This window comes from Chroicocephalus ridibundus, chromosome 1, assembly GCF_963924245.1.
Source record: "Chroicocephalus ridibundus chromosome 1, bChrRid1.1, whole genome shotgun sequence".
Classification (NCBI taxonomy): Eukaryota; Metazoa; Chordata; class Aves; order Charadriiformes; family Laridae; genus Chroicocephalus; species Chroicocephalus ridibundus.
Window position 1 is genome coordinate 141694071 of NC_086284.1, and position 24185 is coordinate 141718255.

At 46.9% G+C, this 24185-nt stretch overlaps 4 protein-coding genes across 4 annotated transcripts; 2 read left to right on the forward strand and 2 right to left on the reverse strand.

The window, feature by feature from the left end:
* Positions 1 to 257: 257 nt before the first annotated feature.
* On the forward strand, positions 258 to 1105 carry LOC134510062 (uncharacterized; the record flags this gene model as incomplete). Its single annotated transcript, XM_063322909.1, has 1 exon — positions 258 to 1105. A coding segment is annotated over one exon (762 nt), but the record flags the coding sequence as incomplete, so codon positions are not given.
* A 5070-nt stretch (positions 1106 to 6175) lies between these two features.
* Positions 6176 to 7114, reverse strand: LOC134510109 (olfactory receptor 2A12-like). The gene has a single exon (XM_063322998.1). The coding sequence runs from the start codon at positions 7112 to 7114 to the stop codon at positions 6176 to 6178; it is 939 nt and encodes a 312-aa protein (XP_063179068.1).
* Positions 7115 to 9859: 2745 nt separating this feature from the next.
* On the reverse strand, positions 9860 to 10793 carry LOC134510113 (olfactory receptor 10R2-like). Its single transcript, XM_063323045.1, is given in 2 exon segments — positions 9860 to 10385; positions 10387 to 10793. Coding segments are annotated over 2 exon segments (933 nt in total).
* Positions 10794 to 12859: 2066 nt separating this feature from the next.
* On the forward strand, positions 12860 to 19155 carry LOC134510116 (olfactory receptor 2A12-like). Its single transcript, XM_063323010.1, has 2 exons — positions 12860 to 12868; positions 18223 to 19155. The coding sequence occupies exons 1-2, from the start codon at positions 12860 to 12862 to the stop codon at positions 19153 to 19155; spliced, it is 942 nt and encodes a 313-aa protein (XP_063179080.1).
* Positions 19156 to 24185: the final 5030 nt, after the last annotated feature.

Here is a 24185-nt window from a genome sequence, read left to right on the forward strand (position 1 = left end):
TAAGAGCGGCAACGTGGGCTGGGGGTGGAGGGGAGAGGCCAGGGCTGCAGGGAGAGGTGTGGCGGGGCAGGGAGGCAGGGAGGAGGAGGCAGAGGAGAGGAGAGCGCTGGGCCTCGTAGCGGCCTCCCCCCCGCCAAGCGCTGGGAAAGCCTCTGCCATGGAAAAGGGGAGCGGAGCCGAGGAGCAGAGCTGCTGCCTGAGCTCAGCCACGCAGGGCGGAGCCAGCGGGCATGATGTCACTAGCAGAGAGGTGAGGTCACAGAGGAAGTGCTTTCCTATTGGTGCCCGCCAGGCGAGAGGAGCCCTCACACCCGCTGCCCGGGAGATCCAAGGCCCGAGCAGGTGGGGACGCCCTGCCAGGACAAGGCTTGGCCCGGCGCAGGCACCCGAGCCCGGAGACAGGAACCAGCAGCCGGGGCCTGCGAGGAAAGCCAGGGCAGGCGGGCAAGGCAGGCAGGGCACGGGAAGGCGCGGCGTGGAGAGACCTGCGGGAGCAAGCTGCGAGCAGCATGTTCGGGGCAGAGGAGGTCTGCACGGGGCCTGAGCAGGAGAGGGAGCTCCCAGCGACATGTTCTGGGGGCCCCTCCGGAGGCAGCGAAGCAAAGGCCAGAAAGAGCCGCTCCTCCCGCTCCTCCCGGGCCGGGCTGCTCTTCCCCGTGAGCCGCGTCGACAGGCAGCTGCGCAGAGGCCTCTTTGCTGAGCGCTTTGGAGCCAGGGCCCCCGTCTACCTGGCTGCGGTGCTGCAGTGCGTGACGCACGAGGTCATGGACGTGGCTGGCATGATTTGCAAGAAGAGCAAGCAGAAGCGCATCTCTCCATCGCACTTGCAGACGGCGCTGCAGAAGTGCGCTGGGCTCAAGCAGCTCCCGCGAGGAGCTGCAGTGCCCAGGCGCCGCCGCAGGGCTGCCCCCCAAAGCCCGCGCGTGGCCTCGCCCTCCAAGAAGAACACGACCAAGAGTAAGAAGAGATGCCCCAGGCAAAGGGCTGCACCGGCCCGTGCCACTGCTGCTGTCAACTGAGAAGAAAGCAGAAGCTCTTGCCCCACACCGGCAAGGCAAGGGCTGCGACACGTGCAAGGCCAAATCCAGCTCTACGGTCTACAGGCGCAATAAAAGCTTTTGCGATGCCGTGTGGGACATGGGGCTTTTTGTGCTGTGTGTTGGACTAGCGTCTCCCAGCTGGCCGAAGGCAAGCAGCTGGACGCGGGCAGAAAGCTCTGCAAAGGCAGGCTGTAGCACATCCCTTGCTGAGAAGGAGGGCAGCAGCCTGCCTGGAGGGCAACTGGCCCTGACGGGCAGCACCTGGCTCGGGTTTGCGATGGCCTGAAAGGGGCTGAGATGGGAAGGAGGGATCTGCCCCGCAAAGGATGGGCACAGGCTGTGAGGAATGGTGCGGATGAATGTTCCTGGAAGAGCAAAGGGACCTTCATGTCCTTCTTTGCGCTGTTCCAAGAGGGAATATGGGAGAGACAGTACGTGCCCCACGGTCCAGCCACGTCTGCCCTTCCTTGGTGGGGAGGGCAGGAATTTCAATCTTGTTCTACTAACGCATTCCAGGAGTGGTTTCCAGTGGAGACAAGGGGAGAGGGACATCCATCTTTAAGCCTCAGAGACAAAACGTAGTGTATAGACGCATCTCTAAGAATCCTGGGAAATGATGTCAGTGACACCACGAGCTGCTGGTTGCTGATGCAAATGACACATATAGAAATACTGGTACGATGGGGAATTTATAAAACAAGCAGTTATTCCTGACTAATAATCGGTGCTCCAAATGCCACAAAGTCACCTGCTGCAATGCTCGGAGATTTAAAATTTATTCAGCATATTAGGGCAAGCAAAGGTTAAAACAAAGCACCCTGGACCTGCAAATCTGAAAATAAGCCAAATATAAAGTCTTTCACAGTGTTTTGGTTCTCCCCTTTCCTGGTGTTGAGGTGTGTGGCGCAAGAGAACCTGGCATGAGAAAGGGTAGAGCAAACACTACAGGGTAGAGGTCGACCCCTACTGAAGCGTGTTAAACAACTGCACTAGAATTTCTGTCTAGAAAAGGAACCATATTCCACGTTTGTTTAATCACAACTTGGTCCCCACTGCACGTGACGTGAGAAGAACAGCGCTCTTTCTCATGGGTGGGGGTGACGGGAGGCAGCAGGCATCTCACAATCAGAGGGGTGGTTTCCGCTCTGTGGGGCACTGCAGGAGAGCCCTAAGGAGCAGGAATTTGCTGTGAACAGGGGACGTGGGCACAGGCGGCTTTGGTAGAGCAGAGGGACTCAGAGGGGACACGTCCAGACCTGCTGGAAGTAGCATCGTGCATTTCCAGAGCCTTCAAGGCACGCGAAAGGAGAGAAAATGGATGCAAAGGAAGGAAGGAAGTGAGCGCAGAGAGGGGCAGGAGTCAGCAATGGCTCAGAGTTGCAGATTCAATGTTTTGGACAAAAGGAGATCCTGGCACTCTGGAGAGAATTATCAGGGGCAACATGGGAAAGCTGAGAAAGACAAGGTGCCGTGTTTGCTGGGGCAAGACAGAGGAAGAAGAGGAAGAGTCAGAGGCAGTGACCGGGAAGAGCCCTGTGTGTTACACCTTTCATGACTAAAGACATGAAATGGGGCAGTTCTGGTCTTTCAAAACGGGTGATCCTTGTGTCTTGATCCTGATTGCAGTTTAGCAACCCCAACCACAGTAACAGAAGCAGAGGTCATCATCTGTCCTTGTCTTGGGGAGGAACGGTCTGTTGTTGTGTTGGCTTTGCTCACAGCCCTGGAGGCTTCGCCATGCATTGTCTGGGGGCTCTGCGTGGCCAGCCCCTATCATTGTCGCCAGCAGACATGTAAATGCTTTGCAGAAGAAGAACTTCTAACTTTTAACAAGCCCCACCGTGGCCTGTGTCGCAGCACAACAACGGCACTGGGAATCACCCGTCCCACTTGCAGAAGCCCCATCAGACTTGTTATCATTAAATGCTGACTCCTTAATGACGCCTCATGCAGCTCCTCTCCGGGCGTCATGGGACCCTCCCCTGTGCCGTTGGGGCTGGCAGAGCCTGGGCCCCCTGGCTCCGTTATCCAGAGTACTGAGTAGGGCCATGAGACACACACGCTCTGTTCAGGCTCTGGCAGCGTATCGCCTTCGTGGGAGTTCGGCACAGCCACCGCTGCTGCTGTAGCACTTGTTGCCCAAAAGTTGTGATTTCACCCTTTACTTAGGTCAGGTTCAGTTCCCTTCTCAGCCATTTCCTCCTCTCTTCTTCCATCCACTTCTCCATCTATGGCTGCTCCCTGGAAGAGCCATTTTCTCCTGCTCCTCCCTTTCCTGTTGTGCTCCTCAGCTCTGCTTCCCTTGCCGTCTCAGGGATGAAGTGATTCCTGTCGCATACACACTCTGAAATCCCACCCCAAACCCCAGGGGTTGTCCCCAAGGCCCAAAACTAACAGAGCTTGCTGCTGAGAAAACCACAATTGACTGTGAGGATGTGGAGGTGAGGAAAAAGCACCTGATTGTACAGCATACCAAACATTAGCTGCAATTGAGATGCTTAGGTGTCCTTGTGGACCTGGCCATTGTTGAACCATGACAGGTGGAGCTGCTGCAGTCCTGGCCTGTGATGGCAATCACGTCCTGTGATTTGAAGGAAGGTCTGGAAAGAGGCATACCCATCTTGTGCGCTTGGCTTGGGTCGGCCACGGGGAGTCCAGGGGAATCTAGCAGCGGCCAAAGGGAGACATATTGTCAAGGACTTAAGCTCAGGAGGCCTTAAGCTTAAGATAATTTCAAAATCAACCTGCGTTAAACATGGGAAAGAGGTACTTAGATGGGCAATGAGTGACTCGGTGTTTGCTTCTCATCTTGCGAAATCTGGCCAGGGAGGAAGGACTTGAGGGAGGGAACTGGAAGTAAGCCACAGGCATGAGCAGAAAAAGACCCAGCCCCAGAGCAAGATGTTGGATCCCCATCCTGCACATATGTACTGCTCCCTCACACTCTACTATGGCTGTGCGCAGCCAGGCCAACCGTTAGGTATGACGGTGTTTTGCTGGGTGGCGTAACCAGGGCAGGTGCTTTCGACAGGGTAGAATCAGAATCAGAATCAGAAACAGATGTACTCCCTGGCTGGACTTGACAACAGCTTTGTCTCTCTCCCACTGAGACAACGGGCACAAGTCGCAATAGCAAGAGTAAATCACAGTCGCTGTTGTCCCCTTCTCTGGCTGTGGTTCAGGTTTATTGACTGTCCCTTACCGACATAGAGCAGAAGGCTGTTTCCCTGTGTCCAGAGAACTGGTGCACTCCAGATGAACAAGGTGTTCCTCTGTCTCACACCAAGTGGCCAAGAGGAGAAGAGTCACAAGCCCAGCTGTGCTCTCTGACAGTCTCGGCTTCAATGGAGCATAAATGGACATGGAGCTAACAGTCACCAGCTCAGGGGCCCAGGGGCATGCTGTGCCATAGGTCTGATGAAAATCCAGGAGCTTTGCTCCCAGAGGAGAGGCCATCATCAGCTGGGCTGAAGGAGACTCGTACTTCATTGAACAGCTCGACACCTGTCGGCCGTAAAGACAAGACTATTCTTCTTCCTCCCTCTACCGGGTGGTACAAAATGAGGAACCAAATAACCCTGCTTCAGAAATAGGGTGCTGGGCCAGGTGACCCCCAGAGGTCCCTTCCAGTCTGACTTCTTCTATGAGACTGTGTGTGCAGAAATTATCTCTGGCTCTGAAGTGAAAGACAATGTGGGGACAAAAAGGGATAATGAACACCGTGCAGCTCTCTTACAGACTCAAGTATTCAAATGTTGTAGGTATCATACTACTTTTCTTTCTGCTTTTCTTATGTTTAGTATAAAAAGCCACATTTTTTTTATGATTCAATAGGAATGGACAAATGTATCTGGTTTATTGATGGTCAGAGTTAGAACATCAGCAATAGTCTCCTCTGGTAGTGTTCAAACCAGATGGTAAGTGGCTCACTTATTTTTGACATTTAATGCGTTCACATTAGGGAACACATCTATCGCTGGTTCCTCTTGCTGACGGGGGTGCCAGCTTTCCCATTTCTCTTCTTTTCAAAGAAGACAGCTGTTTCCACTGTTACATATTTCACAGGAAGTTTTCAACAAAAAGTACCTGAAGTTATTCTCCTGAATGACCATATATGGCAGGTACCTTTTTGGCTTGTTTAGAATGAGGGGTAGGGACAATATTTTCTTCTCCTCTAAATTTGCACCAAGTAGAAAGATCCAGAGGAATTACATGTTGTATGTAGTCCATTGGTTTGAAAACCCCATCCCAGTTGGCGGCTTTATTTCCTGGAAGGAATGACCTTGCTGGCAATTAATTCCATGAAATCTGATAGACCAGTGGAATATATGTCCCTTTTTAACCATTAGGCCTCCCAATCAGATTTGTGAACCCAGAGACCAGGGAAGATTTTCCAAAGCATAACTGTCAGCAAATAGAGCTGCAGGAAGACATTTGTAAATAAACGGAAAGGCGCTAAGAGCCTACACAATGAATCAGGGTCAATGCAAGAACTACAATACAGAGTGCAGGTACCTCAGCTACTCAGTCTGAGGAACTGCTGTGAGTAGCAGCCTGGCAAAACCACACAAAGCTAGTTTCTGCACTGCAGTGGTCGTCATGGTCACTTGCTGCATGAGAGGTTTTAGGCTTAAAAGTGTGCAGAAGCAAAACCCTTCACAGGCTCGTTCACCCTGCTAAGAAGTGAAGCCCATTAGTATCAAGATTTCTCTCTTTTTCTTTCTTATAATAGAGTTGAAGCTCTAGCATCCTAAGTATACAGGAAATAGAAATATGGTAGGGAAAAACAATATCTTATTAGAACAACTGATATACTCAGAAAAAAACTGCTACATGGTAGTTTATTCTGACTGCTAGTTAGAACTGAGAAGACAAATTTTTTATTCCGGCTGGGTCAATAGTTCTATACTACCTGCCTAGGATGGCTGCATATGAGGAAGAATAATTAGTTATCTCTAATAAAAGGAATAATAATTAGTTATTTTGTGTTATGATATTCATTCAACTGTACAGAGAAACAGAGACAAATGCATTTGAATAATCTCTTGTGTTACGTTTTAACCACTTAAAATACCCAAAGAGGTCAAGAAGAAAAAACAGAGAGACAGGAGATAGATGAAAGCCTAGAGCCCAGACTACATGGAATGAAACACTCTTTTCCTTCTCTGAAGCTTCAGCAAGGCTTCCTTCACCTGCTTGTTCCTCAGACTGTAAATCAGGGGGTTCAAAGTGGGGCTGACAAGACTGTAGAAAAGGGAAAGAACTTTCTCCCTCCCAGATGAGTTACCGCTCCCAGGCCCCATGTACATGAAGATGGCATTTCCATAAAACAGACTCACCACAGTCAGGTGGGAGCCACAGGTGGAAAAGGTTTTGTGCCATCCTGGTGCAGAGCGGATGCGCAGAATTGTGGCCAGGATGTGCATGTAGGAAATTAGGATTAAGGCTAAAGGGAAGAGGAGGAAGCACACGCAAACAGCAAAGATCAGGACTTTATTGACTGTAGTGTCAGTGCAGGCCAGCTTTAAGACAGCAAGGATTTCACAGAAGAAGTGGTCAACCTCACAGGGGCCACAGAAAGGCAGGTGTAAAGCCAGAGAGGCTTGTAGGGTACCAAATATGAACCCAAAAGCCCATGAAACTGCCGCAAGGGTGAGGCATACCCTCCGGTTCATGATGAGGGCATAGCGCAGGGGATGGCAGATTGCCACGTAGCGATCATAAGACATCATGGCCAGCAGCACGCACTCTGTAAGCGCAAAGATTAAATAAAGATGTATCTGTGTCCCACACCCAGCAAAGGAGATGGTTTTGCCTTGTCCAAGGAGGTTCCTCAGCATATGGGGGACATTGTTGGAGGCATAGCAGATGTCCACGATGGAGAGGTGGCAGAGGAAAAAGTACATGGGGCTGTGGAGGCGGTAGTCCAGGCAGATAAGCACAAAGACAAGTGCATTTCCAATCAGAGTGGCAGAGTAGAGGACAGAGAAAAGGGCAAAGAGGCAGAGCCGCAGGGCTGGGTTGCTGGAGAAACCCAGGAGGATGAATTCTGTGACAGTTGTTTCATTCTGCATGCTGTGCTGGAGGTGAGGCAGCACAAACTGCAACCATGGAAATCTGGAAGGGAAGGAGCAAGGAAAAGGAAAGAAAATCGAGGTTTTCCTAAGAATGTTGTGTCCTTTACCCTGCAGCACCCTTCTCCCTGTTTTCCCCTCTGACTCCAGTGGAAGGTGCATACCACGCTCACTATGCTCAGTGACGTAGATCTGAATAGCAAGCTCTAATCTCTGCATAAATTTTGAGCAGTTTTGAGCAATCTCACACAACTTTACTGCCTAGCTTGCCCTTAATGTCTTTCTTTTTCTGGGTTGGTTTTTTTTGGGGGGTAATTGGGCTTTCTCTGTTGGAGAAAATAACAGCTCTCTATCTTGATGAAGATTGCAGGTGTAGTCAGAACATATTCAAAACAGCTATTTTAAATTAAGTCCATATTAAAATGAATGCACAGTTCACAAAATAATTGCAGTTTTACCATTAAATTGATTAGCATTTCTAATCCATTGCTGTGTCCTCTTTACCTTAGTGAAATGCATTCAAATTGAATCCTGCAGTTTCTTGATTCGTTATTCTATATCTAACTTCACTTCAGATTGCGGAATAAACTGAGACCTACACTTGGATGTACAGCAGATAATTGTTTGTAAAAGAATGTTACTAAAGATTATACACAAGAGTTTCCTTACCTGTAACATCTAGAAAAATGTGATTTGTTCAGCTCTGTGGTTTTGATTAGGGAAACCTTATTAGAAAGTTCCATGTACTTTCTCAGACAACAGGCAAAACAAAGAGCTGTTCTACCCTCTTCAGCTCCCACATTCATTTGCTTTTAAAGCCAAAGTTTTCTGTGCAATATGTCTGAAGGGACACTGTTTTGATTGCCAACAGGCAGTGCAAAAAATAATCTCAAGTATAAATCCCCAGACTTCCATACTTGAACTCTGGGGATCCTTCCAGAAAGTAAGCACCACTTTATTCTGAAATCAACATGGCATTGTACTTGCATGGCATTGTACTTACTGACCCGCTCATATGGATTTCTTTTCTGTTAAACACAGTCTCCTCCATCACTTTCCTCTAATGCCTTCACTGCCTCTCAGATTTTCCCTGCCTCCAACAACGTACAGAAGTTTTTGTTTCTGACATACTAGCAGAGGTTAAATCCTACTGTTAGGGGTTGCCAAATTCAGTATATCGATGCAGTACAACACTGCTGCTACTCCATGTCCCCATGTTCAGCCAAGTAGTGAGCATGTGTTTTCCAACTGGCACATGTACATACGCGTACATACACACATATGCCCTGTCACATAGATCCACACCTACTGAAAACAAAGCCCTTGCACAAATACAAACAGCACAAGGAGCCTTGATTCTGTTCCCTGTCAGGCTAATCAGGATGAAAGACACTCAGTAGAAAATATATACGTATGTACACATGGAAGCCATATGGGTCCCATCAGTAGCTGACCTTAGACAGCCTATCCAGTACTTGGCCACAGTATTCCATGGTCTCCCAGCTGCCCCAGGTACAAACCACTTATATGCAAACAAATCTCTTCAGTAGCTGTTCCAGACCTACAACCTTACCAGATCCCCTGGTCTCTCCCACAGCTGGCTTGGGCCAATCCTTCCAGTATCTGACTCTTAGACCCTCTGGTCTTTTCAATATCTGGCCCAGACCTATGGCCTCCCCAATCCTTGGGTCCCAAGCCCCTTACTCTACTTGCTGACTAGTTATTATACTTGCTGACTAGTCCAGCTTGATGGTCACTAGCAGTTGTACACACTGACACACACACACCCTCACAATATGCACACACACTGTGGTCTGCACAGCTGCTCGTCCCTCAGGTCCATGGTCCACTATGGCCCAGGGTCCCTTTCCAGTTGCTGGTGCTTAGACTTTACACACAAAGCAGAGACATCATCACTCAGGAAAATAGAAATGGAGTTTAATAAGAAGGCAGGACTGATTGTGGTGGTGTCATGGGTAAATCAGAATAAACAACATGTAGTGTATCTGGATTATAGGTTTTATTTAACAACCAGCAAGATTAGCCCCTACTGGATTTTTTTGCTCCCAGAGGAGAGGCCATCATCAGCTGGGCTGAAGGAGACTCGTACTTCATTGAACAGCTCGACACCTGTCGGCCGTAAAGACAAGACTATTCTTCTTCCTCCCTCTACCGGGTGGTACAAAATGAGGAACCAAATAATGTTCTTCAGGACCGCACTGGTGATGTGAAGGCCTGTCAAGACTGACAGTTGTGCAAAGGAGCGTGTGTCAGGAGGTACCCTGCTTCAGAAATAGGGTGCTGGGCCAGGTGACCCCCAGAGGTCCCTTCCAGTCTGACTTCTTCTATGAGACTGTGTGTGCAGAAATTATCTCTGGCTCTGAAGTGAAAGACAATGTGGGGACAAAAAGGGATAATGAACACCGTGCAGCTCTCTTACAGACTCAAGTATTCAAACGTTGTAGGTACCATGCTAACCCTTTACTCTTCAGCATATCTCAATGGTCTTTTCAGCTCTCTTACCGGCTCAAAGCAGTAAGCAATGTAGCTGGCAGTGAGTGGTGGCTGCAGCTCAGCTTTTAGTAATGCAATTTGTCCTGTTACAGATTATCATAAGATTACCCAGGTTGACACACAGCATTATTCCAAATTGAGGGATACCATCCTTTTTCAGTGCCAAAGTACGACAGCAGCCATCTACCTAAGGGGAGAGCCCATTCACAGCAGCACTTGAAGAAGCTTCCTTCACCTCATCCATGTGCACAATTTTTTCCCCAGGCCTTTCTGAAAGGCCAAGTGCACACCCTTGTTCCTCAGGCTATATACCATGGGGTTCAGCAAGGGAGTCACCACAGTGTAAGTGACAGAAATCAGAGTGTCCTCCTGTAGGGAATAGGTGGATTTGGGCCTCAAATAAATGATGGAGGCACACCCAAAGTGCACAAAACCCACAGTGAGATGGGAGGCACAGGTGGAAAAGGCTTTACGTTTCCCCTCAGTGGAGGGGATCTTGAGGATGGTGTTGAAGATCAAAAGGTACGAGAGAAGAATCAACAAGAATGAGCCAAACACCACCACAATACAAAAAACAAAAATTACTGTCTCAATTCCATTATTTTCTGTGCAAGCTGCCTGAATGACAGGAGTCATGTCACAGAAGAAGTTATTAATTTCCTTCCCTCCACAGAAAGGCAATGTGAATATAAAGTAGGTAACTATCAAGGACAAGGTGAAGCCAGTCACCGCTGCAAAGGCCACTAGGTGACTACAGACTGTCGCTCATGAGGACTTTGTAATGTAAAGGTTTACATATAGCCACACAGCGGTCATACCCCATTGCTATTAGAAGCATACAGTTAGTGCCTCCAAAGCCAATGAAGAAAAACATCTGAACAGCACATCCAGTGAAAGAAATGACCTTTTCCTCTGTTATTAGATTTACCAGCATCTTGGGAATGACAGCCAATGTGTAGCAAGTTTCTGAAAAAGAGAGAATGGAAAGGAAAAAATACATAGGGACATGAAGATGACGATGAAGCCTGATGATTGTCATTAGCAGAATATTTCCAGTGAGGGTGGCCAGGTATGTCAGGAAAAAAAAGACAAATAATGGAATCTGCAATTCTGGAAACTCTGAAAATCCAATCAAGATGAACTCCATCACTTTGCTTTCATTCATCATAAAGCTTCTGATCTAGAAAGAGATCACAGACAAAAAGAAATCTGACATGAATGGTGAGAGAAGTAACAAAACCACTTCCCCTTCATAATCCCCAAAGCACAATGTAACAGCACGGAGTAATCCTCTGGCAGAAATGGGCAGCATTTCTACAATGAAGAAATAATAACAGGAAGCAAGGGAACTTTGTTTCCTTTCAAGTTCCCTGCTTCTTTGCAAGCTCTCCCTTCAGGTTAGGAATATTACTGAATGCAGTGCAATAAAGCATTTCTTTGCTGTTCCTTCAGTATGAGGTGAAATGGTAGGAAACCCAGCAAGCCTTTCAACACGGGAGCCATTTCTTTCTATGGTTCACTCTTCAAAAGCTCGTAATGTCAGATAGAACAAGCCACTGATTCGTTCAGTGTCACTCTTAGTGCCATTAGTGCCATATATTAACACATCTAAACACATTTTAATGTTTTAAGTAAAACCTGACTGTAATTAACAGCTTCATCCCAATGCAGAGTGAACTATGGGGAAAGGCAGAATCAGGGAACTGTTGCTTTCAAACCAATAGTTGTATAAGTGAGAGAAACAGGGCTAAATCCTTCATCACTGACACTAGTTGCACTGTTCTAGAAATCACTGGGAACTTTCTAGCTCTCAGGACCCTACCACTCAGCTTACCTACGTGTGTAATATCAGAAACCGACGGCTGACTTGTAGAAGCCAGCCTTCTGACTCGCTGGAATTTCTTACCTAAAGAAACATACCTGTGATGACACCTCTAAAATCACAGATTGATGCAAACTTTACTCAGCCTTGCCATTAATGTCTTTCCTGAGGTGTCAGTAGTGGTCTTTCCTATCTCACTGACAAGGGCGTGGAAAAAAAAAGGGGGATAGATATCATAGCTACATTCCTATTAGGAGAAAACTTAGCTGTTAGAAATGCAGGGTATAGAACAAGTCCTGCAATTCCAGCAAGTTACGCCTTTATACATCCTGTGAGACCTCTGGGGCATAGTTTTTGTGGTACATCAAAACCTAGGACTAATTGGTAACAGTATCATCAAGGGGACATAATAAATTACTATGAACTTCACAGTTTTAAGGCGTAAATTAAAGAAAACAAATGAAGGAAAGCTTCACTGCAATTGGAACTAGAAGCTCTTCTCCCTAAAATAGGGGAAGTTTTTAGTTGTCAAAAGTGTCTTTTTTAATATTATAACTGGAAACCTCTTTCCTTTTCAAGTGGAGGCTGGGGAAGATTCTTTCCACACAGTCTAATGCACAAACCCAAATAAACGCATATTTTTCAAGGATATGCTAACAATTCTTTGGAATTACTTGTAAATTGCAACGTACATTTAACACGGTAAATTCTTGTTAGGGCAACTGGATTTGTGAGTCACAAGGCAAACTGCTGGTCAGCAAATCAAGGAGTCAACCTTGACTATAACAATAAACGCAATATGCCATTATTGACATAAAACGGAAACCCGGGAGTTAACTTTATCGGAATTGTCATTGAAGTGTTCATAAAATATAGAAATGCTATCTCTCAGACCTTATAATTTAGATTTGTTTGGTAGTTCATAATCTTCCCTGTAAGCTCAGACCTGGTTTCATTAGTAACTTCTTGGTTAAATTTTTAGCAAACTGCATTTTTCCTTATTTTTCATATTCTAATTTTCCATATTCCAAAACTGAACAGACTGAAATGGAAAAAAAATCAATAAGCACAAAATGTCCAGCATTGTTCTCTGGGTTAATATAATTCAGTAGCAAGGAGTATAAGGATATGCATTACTTCAGAGCTCCTACAACTGGGCAGTATTCCACAGGCTTTAGTGGCACAAAGTGGGAAGGTGCTGAGAGAGATAACGGAGAAGTTTGTTCTGAACCAAGAAGGTGATATGGCAAATAGAGAATGGCAAAAGACAATAGACAAACTAAATGTCTTGTAGTGCCCCAAGCAGAATAATGAGTAGAACAAGGATTTCTAAGAGGCTGGAAGTGAAAACAAGTCTTTCCTATGAGATTGGTGGCATCAGGCCTTGGGCTCCAGCCCTGCAACCAGGTATGCAAGGGGTTAAAATGACTCCCATGAGAAAGGGTATGAACGGACCAGAGGTAAAGTTCCACATACATAGCGTGCCCATGAGTAATAGGTTTAGGACTTAGTAGTGTTCTTTTCACAATAAGCAAGACTGTAGTCAAAAATCTGATTTGATATGGAATTGCATGATGAGATTCAGTAACCTCCCCTGCCACCAGCCGGACTTTCTTGATATGGGGATAATCATTCGACGTGCATTGGCACACCTGTGAATGACAGTTTGTGTTTATTCCAGAAGACTGACCGAGCACCAGATCACAGTGTCACATTCCTAAAACTCCTGCTATGCTTTTAGGCTTTAGCCTTCTATCAGAAACTATTATGCAGTGTTTCTATACTCAGAAGGACTGTAGTTCAGAAGAAGCTTCTGAACTGGGTCAGGGCAGGATCATGCTCCAGTCCTCATCTCCAGCACCCTATGTCATGGTCTTCCTTTCTCCGAACACAAGGAACTGTCTTAAAACCATGAGATGCATTTTTCAGTAAACTTGGAAACATTTAGCAGTCTTTCAGAAAGATCTGTATCATGTTTGCAAGCTTTCCTGTCCAACCATGAGCTCAAGAAATTTTAATTTAGCTAAGATTGTTAGGAAATCCAGTTGTGCCATAAGATGAGGCCTTAAGACTTTCAAGAGAAAATAAGCACTCACAACACTGATTATCACCACAACAGTTATGTAGCTGAGGTCTGAGGCACTGTTGAACCTCACCTGTCTCATGGGTTCTTCCAAAAATCCAAGTTAGGGTTAGAAACCAGTAAAGGAGGAAGGAACACATCTTTTTCACCTCACGACTCTCCCCAGCCCTGTCTCTAGGCACTTGAAAACCCTTTGAAGGCAGCTCAGCTTGCGCTCACCATACCAGCTCACATGGCCCCTTGTAGGGCCTTGGTCAATCTTTGAGTGTAACAGGATGCATTCTAGATGTGGCTGTGGTCATCAGAGGGGTGTGAGCCTCTCTGCTGGTCCCTTTTGGGAGGATGAGAGCTACGCTGAGTGTGTTGCACCACTGGCAATGCTGAGGGGGTGTCAGCAGTTAAGTGGGAGACTGGCGTATGAATAAGAGTCAGCAGAAGTCTCAGGTGACGTTGCGTGCCTGGGAGTAGAGGAGCTGTAAAGCTCAGCATGTTGTGAATAACTGAGCAACAGGGTCCCTCTTTGTAGGGCAGAATAAGGCCAGGATGCTTCAAAAGTGGAGCTAAATTGTGCTATGGGCACGCTCCAGCAGACTGAAGGAGGACAGAATGGGACTAAATAACCTGGAAGGTGACGTAGTATCCTAGAAAACCTCATGTCCATCACAGGTACTTTTTCATCACTGAATTAGAGGTTGCGTAACAGCAAGAAAGATGGATTTCCACGAGTCTAGCATCAGTCTTCACCTCTGCACAATGAGCTGGTGATGTCTTGTTCTGTCCACCATGTGTGTGTGGAATCTTTTCCTCCTGCTCATGGCAACACTGCAATGACAGTGGGAGCTGGCCAGAACTTTGAAATCAAACCTTCTCCATTCCCACCCTGCAGAGAACATCCCAAAAATTACCCTTGGTAGGTTTCACTAGAACACATGTATTCTGCATTGGGGAGGGGAATGAGCTGAGAGAGGGACATAGTGTGGGGCTCTTTGGATCTCAGTAAGAACGACTTAATAAATGACTTTATAAAACTGCTGGTTTAGTAAAATAGAATAAGAAGAGGCATATAGGTAGCAAGTAAATCTTATGTCCCTTCACATGCTGAGAACCTTGCATTCATGCAGGATCGGACAGTCCCCAGATGCATTTTCCCTTGACACACTGTATAGGTCCTGTCTGTGGAGAAGTTCCTTCTTTTTGGTCATTCAAGATATTACACGATTTTTCTTAGAAGAAAACAACTCTGTTCATAAAGGATGTTCACATGAGGACTTCCTGCTGCACATGTAGCTAACATCAGGGCCATGAAGGTGGTGCAATCGCTGTCACCAAGCAGGAGCTGCCTGCAGGCTCCTCTGTTATGATCCACCAGCTAAGTTTATCCTGCTGCCAAGGGACGTGTAAGGACACAGCCTGAAGGCCACACTGTGCATACAGCACAGCACAGAACTGCACCTACTCAGGTTGACTGTTATGTGGATCAATAAGTCCTCCATGTACAGTGATCTCCGAGTCAGGGTCTCTACAACAGGCTGTTAAACTGCAAGGTAACTTAGTAACTAGAGAAGACCCAAATCTTGAGGGGATGGCTAACCAAAGGGACTCAAATCAAATCTCCTCTAAGCTCTTCCTATGCTTAGGGGGTTCTTGATCCTCTCAGGCATCTCCCAGGCTGCCCCATTACTCCCAGCTCACTCATTCCTGCATTTCCCTCCCTCCCTGCCTGCCCAACCTTTGCAGCAGCACTCAGCTGAGCATCCTGAGTTGCTCATGGGGAAGAAGCATCCTCCATGCTTTCCATGGCATTGTCCCCGCACAGGGTGCTATAGCCAGGACAAGGCAGTCAGACGTGGCCGCAGCCGGTTTAACAGAGCATACAGTGCTTCTTACAGAGTAGCTCAGGAACAAGCAGGTGAGCTGGGTCTCCTGACTCTCACGAACAGCATTTTAGATAAACAACCTTCAACAATGGGCCCTCTCCGGTGGCTTATTTTCCCCCTGTTTTAGGTGTTAGGTTGTGTGGTTAACACCTGTCGCAGACGAAAAAAATAACTTAAACTGTGAATGTCAACGGGCAACTCACAACTGGGTGCATGTGTATGGCAAGGTCTGTGTGTGTGAATGTCTGAAACGGAATTCTGAACTGTCAAGCAGAAGTCTGCTTCTTGCTAACTGCAACCCATGTCAGCTGGGTTTGGATTTTAGTAACACCTGGAATAAGCAAAAGTGGCATGTTCTGAATCCTACAATTAATAAAGAGATAGAAGGCAGAACCATTAATTAGGAGGCTGATCAAGCATTGTACTATTCACATAGACAATTTAGATTGGGAAAACTGGGGGCGTGGGGTTCCAGAAAGAAGAGGTGATGCCAAAAGGAAAGGTTCCCAAAAAAGAAGAAGGGATATTGAAAAGAAGAAGGGGACCCAGGGGATGCTCTTGACCAGCAACCTCCGAAACTAATAGCGGCGAGCAACTGGGCAGCTGCCTGATCTTCCCTGACCTGCCATAAACTCCTGGCTGGGAAGGGAAGTTGTGGTCTCTGGATTGTAGCACTGTGTATGTGCTGAACCTCATCAGCTCACTTGTATGAGTGTGTGTGTGCATGTATGTGTGTGAGAGACAGTAATAATCCAGTAGGGGCTAATCTTGCTGGTTGTTAAATAAAACCTATAATCCAGATACACTACATGTTGTTTATTCTGATTTACCCATGACACCACCACAATCAGTCCTGCCTTCTTATTAAACTCCATTTCTATTTTCCTGAGTGATGATGTCTCTGCTTTGTGTGTAAAGTCTAAGCACCAGCAACTGGAAAGGGACCCTGGGCCATAGTGGACCATGGACCTGAGGGACGAGCAGCTGTGCAGACCACAGTGTGTGTGCATATTGTGAGGGTGTGTGTGTGTCAGTGTGTACAACTGCTAGTGACCATCAAGCTGGACTAGTCAGCAAGTATAATAACTAGTCAGCAAGTAGAGTAAGGGGCTTGGGACCCAAGGATTGGGGAGGCCATAGGTCTGGGCCAGATATTGAAAAGACCAGAGGGTCTAAGAGTCAGATACTGGAAGGATTGGCCCAAGCCAGCTGTGGGAGAGACCAGGGGATCTGGTAAGGTTGTAGGTCTGGAACAGCTACTGAAGAGATTTGTTTGCATATAAGTGGTTTGTACCTGGGGCAGCTGGGAGACCATGGAATACTGTGGCCAAGTACTGGATAGGCTGTCTAAGGTCAGCTACTGATGGGACCCATATGGCTTCCATGTGTACATACGTATATATTTTCTACTGAGTGTCTTTCATCCTGATTAGCCTGACAGGGAACAGAATCAAGGCTCCTTGTGCTGTTTGTATTTGTGCAAGGGCTTTGTTTTCAGTAGGTGTGGATCTATGTGACAGGGCATATGTGTGTATGTACGCGTATGTACATGTGCCAGTTGGAAAACACATGCTCACTACTTGGCTGAACATGGGGACATGGAGTAGCAGCAGTGTTGTACTGCATCGATATACTGAATTTGGCAACCCCTAACAGTAGGATTTAACCTCTGCTAGTATGTCAGAAACAAAAACTTCTGTACGTTGTTGGAGGCAGGGAAAATCTGAGAGGCAGTGAAGGCATTAGAGGAAAGTGATGGAGGAGACTGTGTTTAACAGAAAAGAAATCCATATGAGCGGGTCAGTAAGTACAATGCCATGCAAGTACAATGCCATGTTGATTTCAGAATAAAGTGGTGCTTACTTTCTGGAAGGATCCCCAGAGTTCAAGTATGGAAGTCTGGGGATTTATACTTGAGATTATTTTTTGCACTGCCTGTTGGCAATCAAAACAGTGTCCCTTCAGACATATTGCACAGAAAACTTTGGCTTTAAAAGCAAATGAATGTGGGAGCTGAAGAGGGTAGAACAGCTCTTTGTTTTGCCTGTTGTCTGAGAAAGTACATGGAACTTTCTAATAAGGTTTCCCTAATCAAAACCACAGAGCTGAACAAATCACATTTTTCTAGATGTTACAGGTAAGGAAACTCTTGTGTATAATCTTTAGTAACATTCTTTTACAAACAATTATCTGCTGTACATCCAAGTGTAGGTCTCAGTTTATTCCGCAATCTGAAGTGAAGTTAGATATAGAATAACGAATCAAGAAACTGCAGGATTCAATTTGAATGCATTTCACTAAGGTAAAGAGGACACAGCAATGGATTAGAAATGCTAATCAATTTAATGGTAAAACTGCAATTATTTTGTGAACTGTGCATTCATTTTAATATGGACTTAATTTAAAATAGCTGTTTTGAATATGTTCTGACTACACCTGCAATCTTCATCAAGATAGAGAGCTGTTATTTTCTCCAACAGAGAAAGCCCAATTACCCCCCAAAAAAAACCAACCCAGAAAAAGAAAGACATTAAGGGCAAGCTAGGCAGTAAAGTTGTGTGAGATTGCTCAAAACTGCTCAAAATTTATGCAGAGATTAGAGCTTGCTATTCAGATCTACGTCACTGAGCATAGTGAGCGTGGTATGCACCTTCCACTGGAGTCAGAGGGGAAAACAGGGAGAAGGGTGCTGCAGGGTAAAGGACACAACATTCTTAGGAAAACCTCGATTTTCTTTCCTTTTCCTTGCTCCTTCCCTTCCAGATTTCCATGGTTGCAGTTTGTGCTGCCTCACCTCCAGCACAGCATGCAGAATGAAACAACTGTCACAGAATTCATCCTCCTGGGTTTCTCCAGCAACCCAGCCCTGCGGCTCTGCCTCTTTGCCCTTTTCTCTGTCCTCTACTCTGCCACTCTGATTGGAAATGCACTTGTCTTTGTGCTTATCTGCCTGGACTACCGCCTCCACAGCCCCATGTACTTTTTCCTCTGCCACCTCTCCATCGTGGACATCTGCTATGCCTCCAACAATGTCCCCCATATGCTGAGGAACCTCCTTGGACAAGGCAAAACCATCTCCTTTGCTGGGTGTGGGACACAGATACATCTTTATTTAATCTTTGCGCTTACAGAGTGCGTGCTGCTGGCCATGATGTCTTATGATCGCTACGTGGCAATCTGCCATCCCCTGCGCTATGCCCTCATCATGAACCGGAGGGTATGCCTCACCCTTGCGGCAGTTTCATGGGCTTTTGGGTTCATATTTGGTACCCTACAAGCCTCTCTGGCTTTACACCTGCCTTTCTGTGGCCCCTGTGAGGTTGACCACTTCTTCTGTGAAATCCTTGCTGTCTTAAAGCTGGCCTGCACTGACACTACAGTCAATAAAGTCCTGATCTTTGCTGTTTGCGTGTGCTTCCTCCTCTTCCCTTTAGCCTTAATCCTAATTTCCTACATGCACATCCTGGCCACAATTCTGCGCATCCGCTCTGCACCAGGATGGCACAAAACCTTTTCCACCTGTGGCTCCCACCTGACTGTGGTGAGTCTGTTTTATGGAAATGCCATCTTCATGTACATGGGGCCTGGGAGCGGTAACTCATCTGGGAGGGAGAAAGTTCTTTCCCTTTTCTACAGTCTTGTCAGCCCCACTTTGAACCCCCTGATTTACAGTCTGAGGAACAAGCAGGTGAAGGAAGCCTTGCTGAAGCTTCAGAGAAGGAAAAGAGTGTTTCATTCCATGTAGTCTGGGCTCTAGGCTTTCATCTATCTCCTGTCTCTCTGTTTTTTCTTCTTGACCTCTTTGGGTATTTTAAGTGGTTAAAACGTAACACAAGAGATTATTCAAATGCATTTGTCTCTGTTTCTCTGTACAGTTGAATGAATATCATAACACAAAATAACTAATTATTATTCCTTTTATTAGAGATAACTAATTATTCTTCCTCATATGCAGCCATCCTAGGCAGGTAGTATAGAACTATTGACCCAGCCGGAATAAAAAATTTGTCTTCTCAGTTCTAACTAGCAGTCAGAATAAACTACCATGTAGCAGTTTTTTTCTGAGTATATCAGTTGTTCTAATAAGATATTGTTTTTCCCTACCATATTTCTATTTCCTGTATACTTAGGATGCTAGAGCTTCAACTCTATTATAAGAAAGAAAAAGAGAGAAATCTTGATACTAATGGGCTTCACTTCTTAGCAGGGTGAACGAGCCTGTGAAGGGTTTTGCTTCTGCACACTTTTAAGCCTAAAACCTCTCATGCAGCAAGTGACCATGACGACCACTGCAGTGCAGAAACTAGCTTTGTGTGGTTTTGCCAGGCTGCTACTCACAGCAGTTCCTCAGACTGAGTAGCTGAGGTACCTGCACTCTGTATTGTAGTTCTTGCATTGACCCTGATTCATTGTGTAGGCTCTTAGCGCCTTTCCGTTTATTTACAAATGTCTTCCTGCAGCTCTATTTGCTGACAGTTATGCTTTGGAAAATCTTCCCTGGTCTCTGGGTTCACAAATCTGATTGGGAGGCCTAATGGTTAAAAAGGGACATATATTCCACTGGTCTATCAGATTTCATGGAATTAATTGCCAGCAAGGTCATTCCTTCCAGGAAATAAAGCCGCCAACTGGGATGGGGTTTTCAAACCAATGGACTACATACAACATGTAATTCCTCTGGATCTTTCTACTTGGTGCAAATTTAGAGGAGAAGAAAATATTGTCCCTACCCCTCATTCTAAACAAGCCAAAAAGGTACCTGCCATATATGGTCATTCAGGAGAATAACTTCAGGTACTTTTTGTTGAAAACTTCCTGTGAAATATGTAACAGTGGAAACAGCTGTCTTCTTTGAAAAGAAGAGAAATGGGAAAGCTGGCACCCCCGTCAGCAAGAGGAACCAGCGATAGATGTGTTCCCTAATGTGAACGCATTAAATGTCAAAAATAAGTGAGCCACTTACCATCTGGTTTGAACACTACCAGAGGAGACTATTGCTGATGTTCTAACTCTGACCATCAATAAACCAGATACATTTGTCCATTCCTATTGAATCATAAAAAAAATGTGGCTTTTTATACTAAACATAAGAAAAGCAGAAAGAAAAGTAGTATGATACCTACAACATTTGAATACTTGAGTCTGTAAGAGAGCTGCACGGTGTTCATTATCCCTTTTTGTCCCCACATTGTCTTTCACTTCAGAGCCAGAGATAATTTCTGCACACACAGTCTCATAGAAGAAGTCAGACTGGAAGGGACCTCTGGGGGTCACCTGGCCCAGCACCCTATTTCTGAAGCAGGGTTATTTGGTTCCTCATTTTGTACCACCCAGTAGAGGGAGGAAGAAGAATAGTCTTGTCTTTACAGCCGACAGGTGTCGAGCTGTTCAATGAAGTACGAGTCTCCTTCAGCCCAGCTGATGATGGCCTCTCCTCTGGGAGCAAAGCTCCTGGATTTTCATCAGACCTATGGCACAGCATGCCCCTGGGCCCCTGAGCTGGTGACTGTTAGCTCCATGTCCATTTATGCTCCATTGAAGCCGAGACTGTCAGAGAGCACAGCTGGGCTTGTGACTCTTCTCCTCTTGGCCACTTGGTGTGAGACAGAGGAACACCTTGTTCATCTGGAGTGCACCAGTTCTCTGGACACAGGGAAACAGCCTTCTGCTCTATGTCGGTAAGGGACAGTCAATAAACCTGAACCACAGCCAGAGAAGGGGACAACAGCGACTGTGATTTACTCTTGCTATTGCGACTTGTGCCCGTTGTCTCAGTGGGAGAGAGACAAAGCTGTTGTCAAGTCCAGCCAGGGAGTACATCTGTTTCTGATTCTGATTCTGATTCTACCCTGTCGAAAGCACCTGCCCTGGTTACGCCACCCAGCAAAACACCGTCATACCTAACGGTTGGCCTGGCTGCGCACAGCCATAGTAGAGTGTGAGGGAGCAGTACATATGTGCAGGATGGGGATCCAACATCTTGCTCTGGGGCTGGGTCTTTTTCTGCTCATGCCTGTGGCTTACTTCCAGTTCCCTCCCTCAAGTCCTTCCTCCCTGGCCAGATTTCGCAAGATGAGAAGCAAACACCGAGTCACTCATTGCCCATCTAAGTACCTCTTTCCCATGTTTAACGCAGGTTGATTTTGAAATTATCTTAAGCTTAAGGCCTCCTGAGCTTAAGTCCTTGACAATATGTCTCCCTTTGGCCGCTGCTAGATTCCCCTGGACTCCCCGTGGCCGACCCAAGCCAAGCGCACAAGATGGGTATGCCTCTTTCCAGACCTTCCTTCAAATCACAGGACGTGATTGCCATCACAGGCCAGGACTGCAGCAGCTCCACCTGTCATGGTTCAACAATGGCCAGGTCCACAAGGACACCTAAGCATCTCAATTGCAGCTAATGTTTGGTATGCTGTACAATCAGGTGCTTTTTCCTCACCTCCACATCCTCACAGTCAATTGTGGTTTTCTCAGCAGCAAGCTCTGTTAGTTTTGGGCCTTGGGGACAACCCCTGGGGTTTGGGGTGGGATTTCAGAGTGTGTATGCGACAGGAATCACTTCATCCCTGAGACGGCAAGGGAAGCAGAGCTGAGGAGCACAACAGGAAAGGGAGGAGCAGGAGAAAATGGCTCTTCCAGGGAGCAGCCATAGATGGAGAAGTGGATGGAAGAAGAGAGGAGGAAATGGCTGAGAAGGGAACTGAACCTGACCTAAGTAAAGGGTGAAATCACAACTTTTGGGCAACAAGTGCTACAGCAGCAGCGGTGGCTGTGCCGAACTCCCACGAAGGCGATACGCTGCCAGAGCCTGAACAGAGCGTGTGTGTCTCATGGCCCTACTCAGTACTCTGGATAACGGAGCCAGGGGGCCCAGGCTCTGCCAGCCCCAACGGCACAGGGGAGGGTCCCATGACGCCCGGAGAGGAGCTGCATGAGGCGTCATTAAGGAGTCAGCATTTAATGATAACAAGTCTGATGGGGCTTCTGCAAGTGGGACGGGTGATTCCCAGTGCCGTTGTTGTGCTGCGACACAGGCCACGGTGGGGCTTGTTAAAAGTTAGAAGTTCTTCTTCTGCAAAGCATTTACATGTCTGCTGGCGACAATGATAGGGGCTGGCCACGCAGAGCCCCCAGACAATGCATGGCGAAGCCTCCAGGGCTGTGAGCAAAGCCAACACAACAACAGACCGTTCCTCCCCAAGACAAGGACAGATGATGACCTCTGCTTCTGTTACTGTGGTTGGGGTTGCTAAACTGCAATCAGGATCAAGACACAAGGATCACCCGTTTTGAAAGACCAGAACTGCCCCATTTCATGTCTTTAGTCATGAAAGGTGTAACACACAGGGCTCTTCCCGGTCACTGCCTCTGACTCTTCCTCTTCTTCCTCTGTCTTGCCCCAGCAAACACGGCACCTTGTCTTTCTCAGCTTTCCCATGTTGCCCCTGATAATTCTCTCCAGAGTGCCAGGATCTCCTTTTGTCCAAAACATTGAATCTGCAACTCTGAGCCATTGCTGACTCCTGCCCCTCTCTGCGCTCACTTCCTTCCTTCCTTTGCATCCATTTTCTCTCCTTTCGCGTGCCTTGAAGGCTCTGGAAATGCACGATGCTACTTCCAGCAGGTCTGGACGTGTCCCCTCTGAGTCCCTCTGCTCTACCAAAGCCGCCTGTGCCCACGTCCCCTGTTCACAGCAAATTCCTGCTCCTTAGGGCTCTCCTGCAGTGCCCCACAGAGCGGAAACCACCCCTCTGATTGTGAGATGCCTGCTGCCTCCCGTCACCCCCACCCATGAGAAAGAGCGCTGTTCTTCTCACGTCACGTGCAGTGGGGACCAAGTTGTGATTAAACAAACGTGGAATATGGTTCCTTTTCTAGACAGAAATTCTAGTGCAGTTGTTTAACACGCTTCAGTAGGGGTCGACCTCTACCCTGTAGTGTTTGCTCTACCCTTTCTCATGCCAGGTTCTCTTGCGCCACACACCTCAACACCAGGAAAGGGGAGAACCAAAACACTGTGAAAGACTTTATATTTGGCTTATTTTCAGATTTGCAGGTCCAGGGTGCTTTGTTTTAACCTTTGCTTGCCCTAATATGCTGAATAAATTTTAAATCTCCGAGCATTGCAGCAGGTGACTTTGTGGCATTTGGAGCACCGATTATTAGTCAGGAATAACTGCTTGTTTTATAAATTCCCCATCGTACCAGTATTTCTATATGTGTCATTTGCATCAGCAACCAGCAGCTCGTGGTGTCACTGACATCATTTCCCAGGATTCTTAGAGATGCGTCTATACACTACGTTTTGTCTCTGAGGCTTAAAGATGGATGTCCCTCTCCCCTTGTCTCCACTGGAAACCACTCCTGGAATGCGTTAGTAGAACAAGATTGAAATTCCTGCCCTCCCCACCAAGGAAGGGCAGACGTGGCTGGACCGTGGGGCACGTACTGTCTCTCCCATATTCCCTCTTGGAACAGCGCAAAGAAGGACATGAAGGTCCCTTTGCTCTTCCAGGAACATTCATCCGCACCATTCCTCACAGCCTGTGCCCATCCTTTGCGGGGCAGATCCCTCCTTCCCATCTCAGCCCCTTTCAGGCCATCGCAAACCCGAGCCAGGTGCTGCCCGTCAGGGCCAGTTGCCCTCCAGGCAGGCTGCTGCCCTCCTTCTCAGCAAGGGATGTGCTACAGCCTGCCTTTGCAGAGCTTTCTGCCCGCGTCCAGCTGCTTGCCTTCGGCCAGCTGGGAGACGCTAGTCCAACACACAGCACAAAA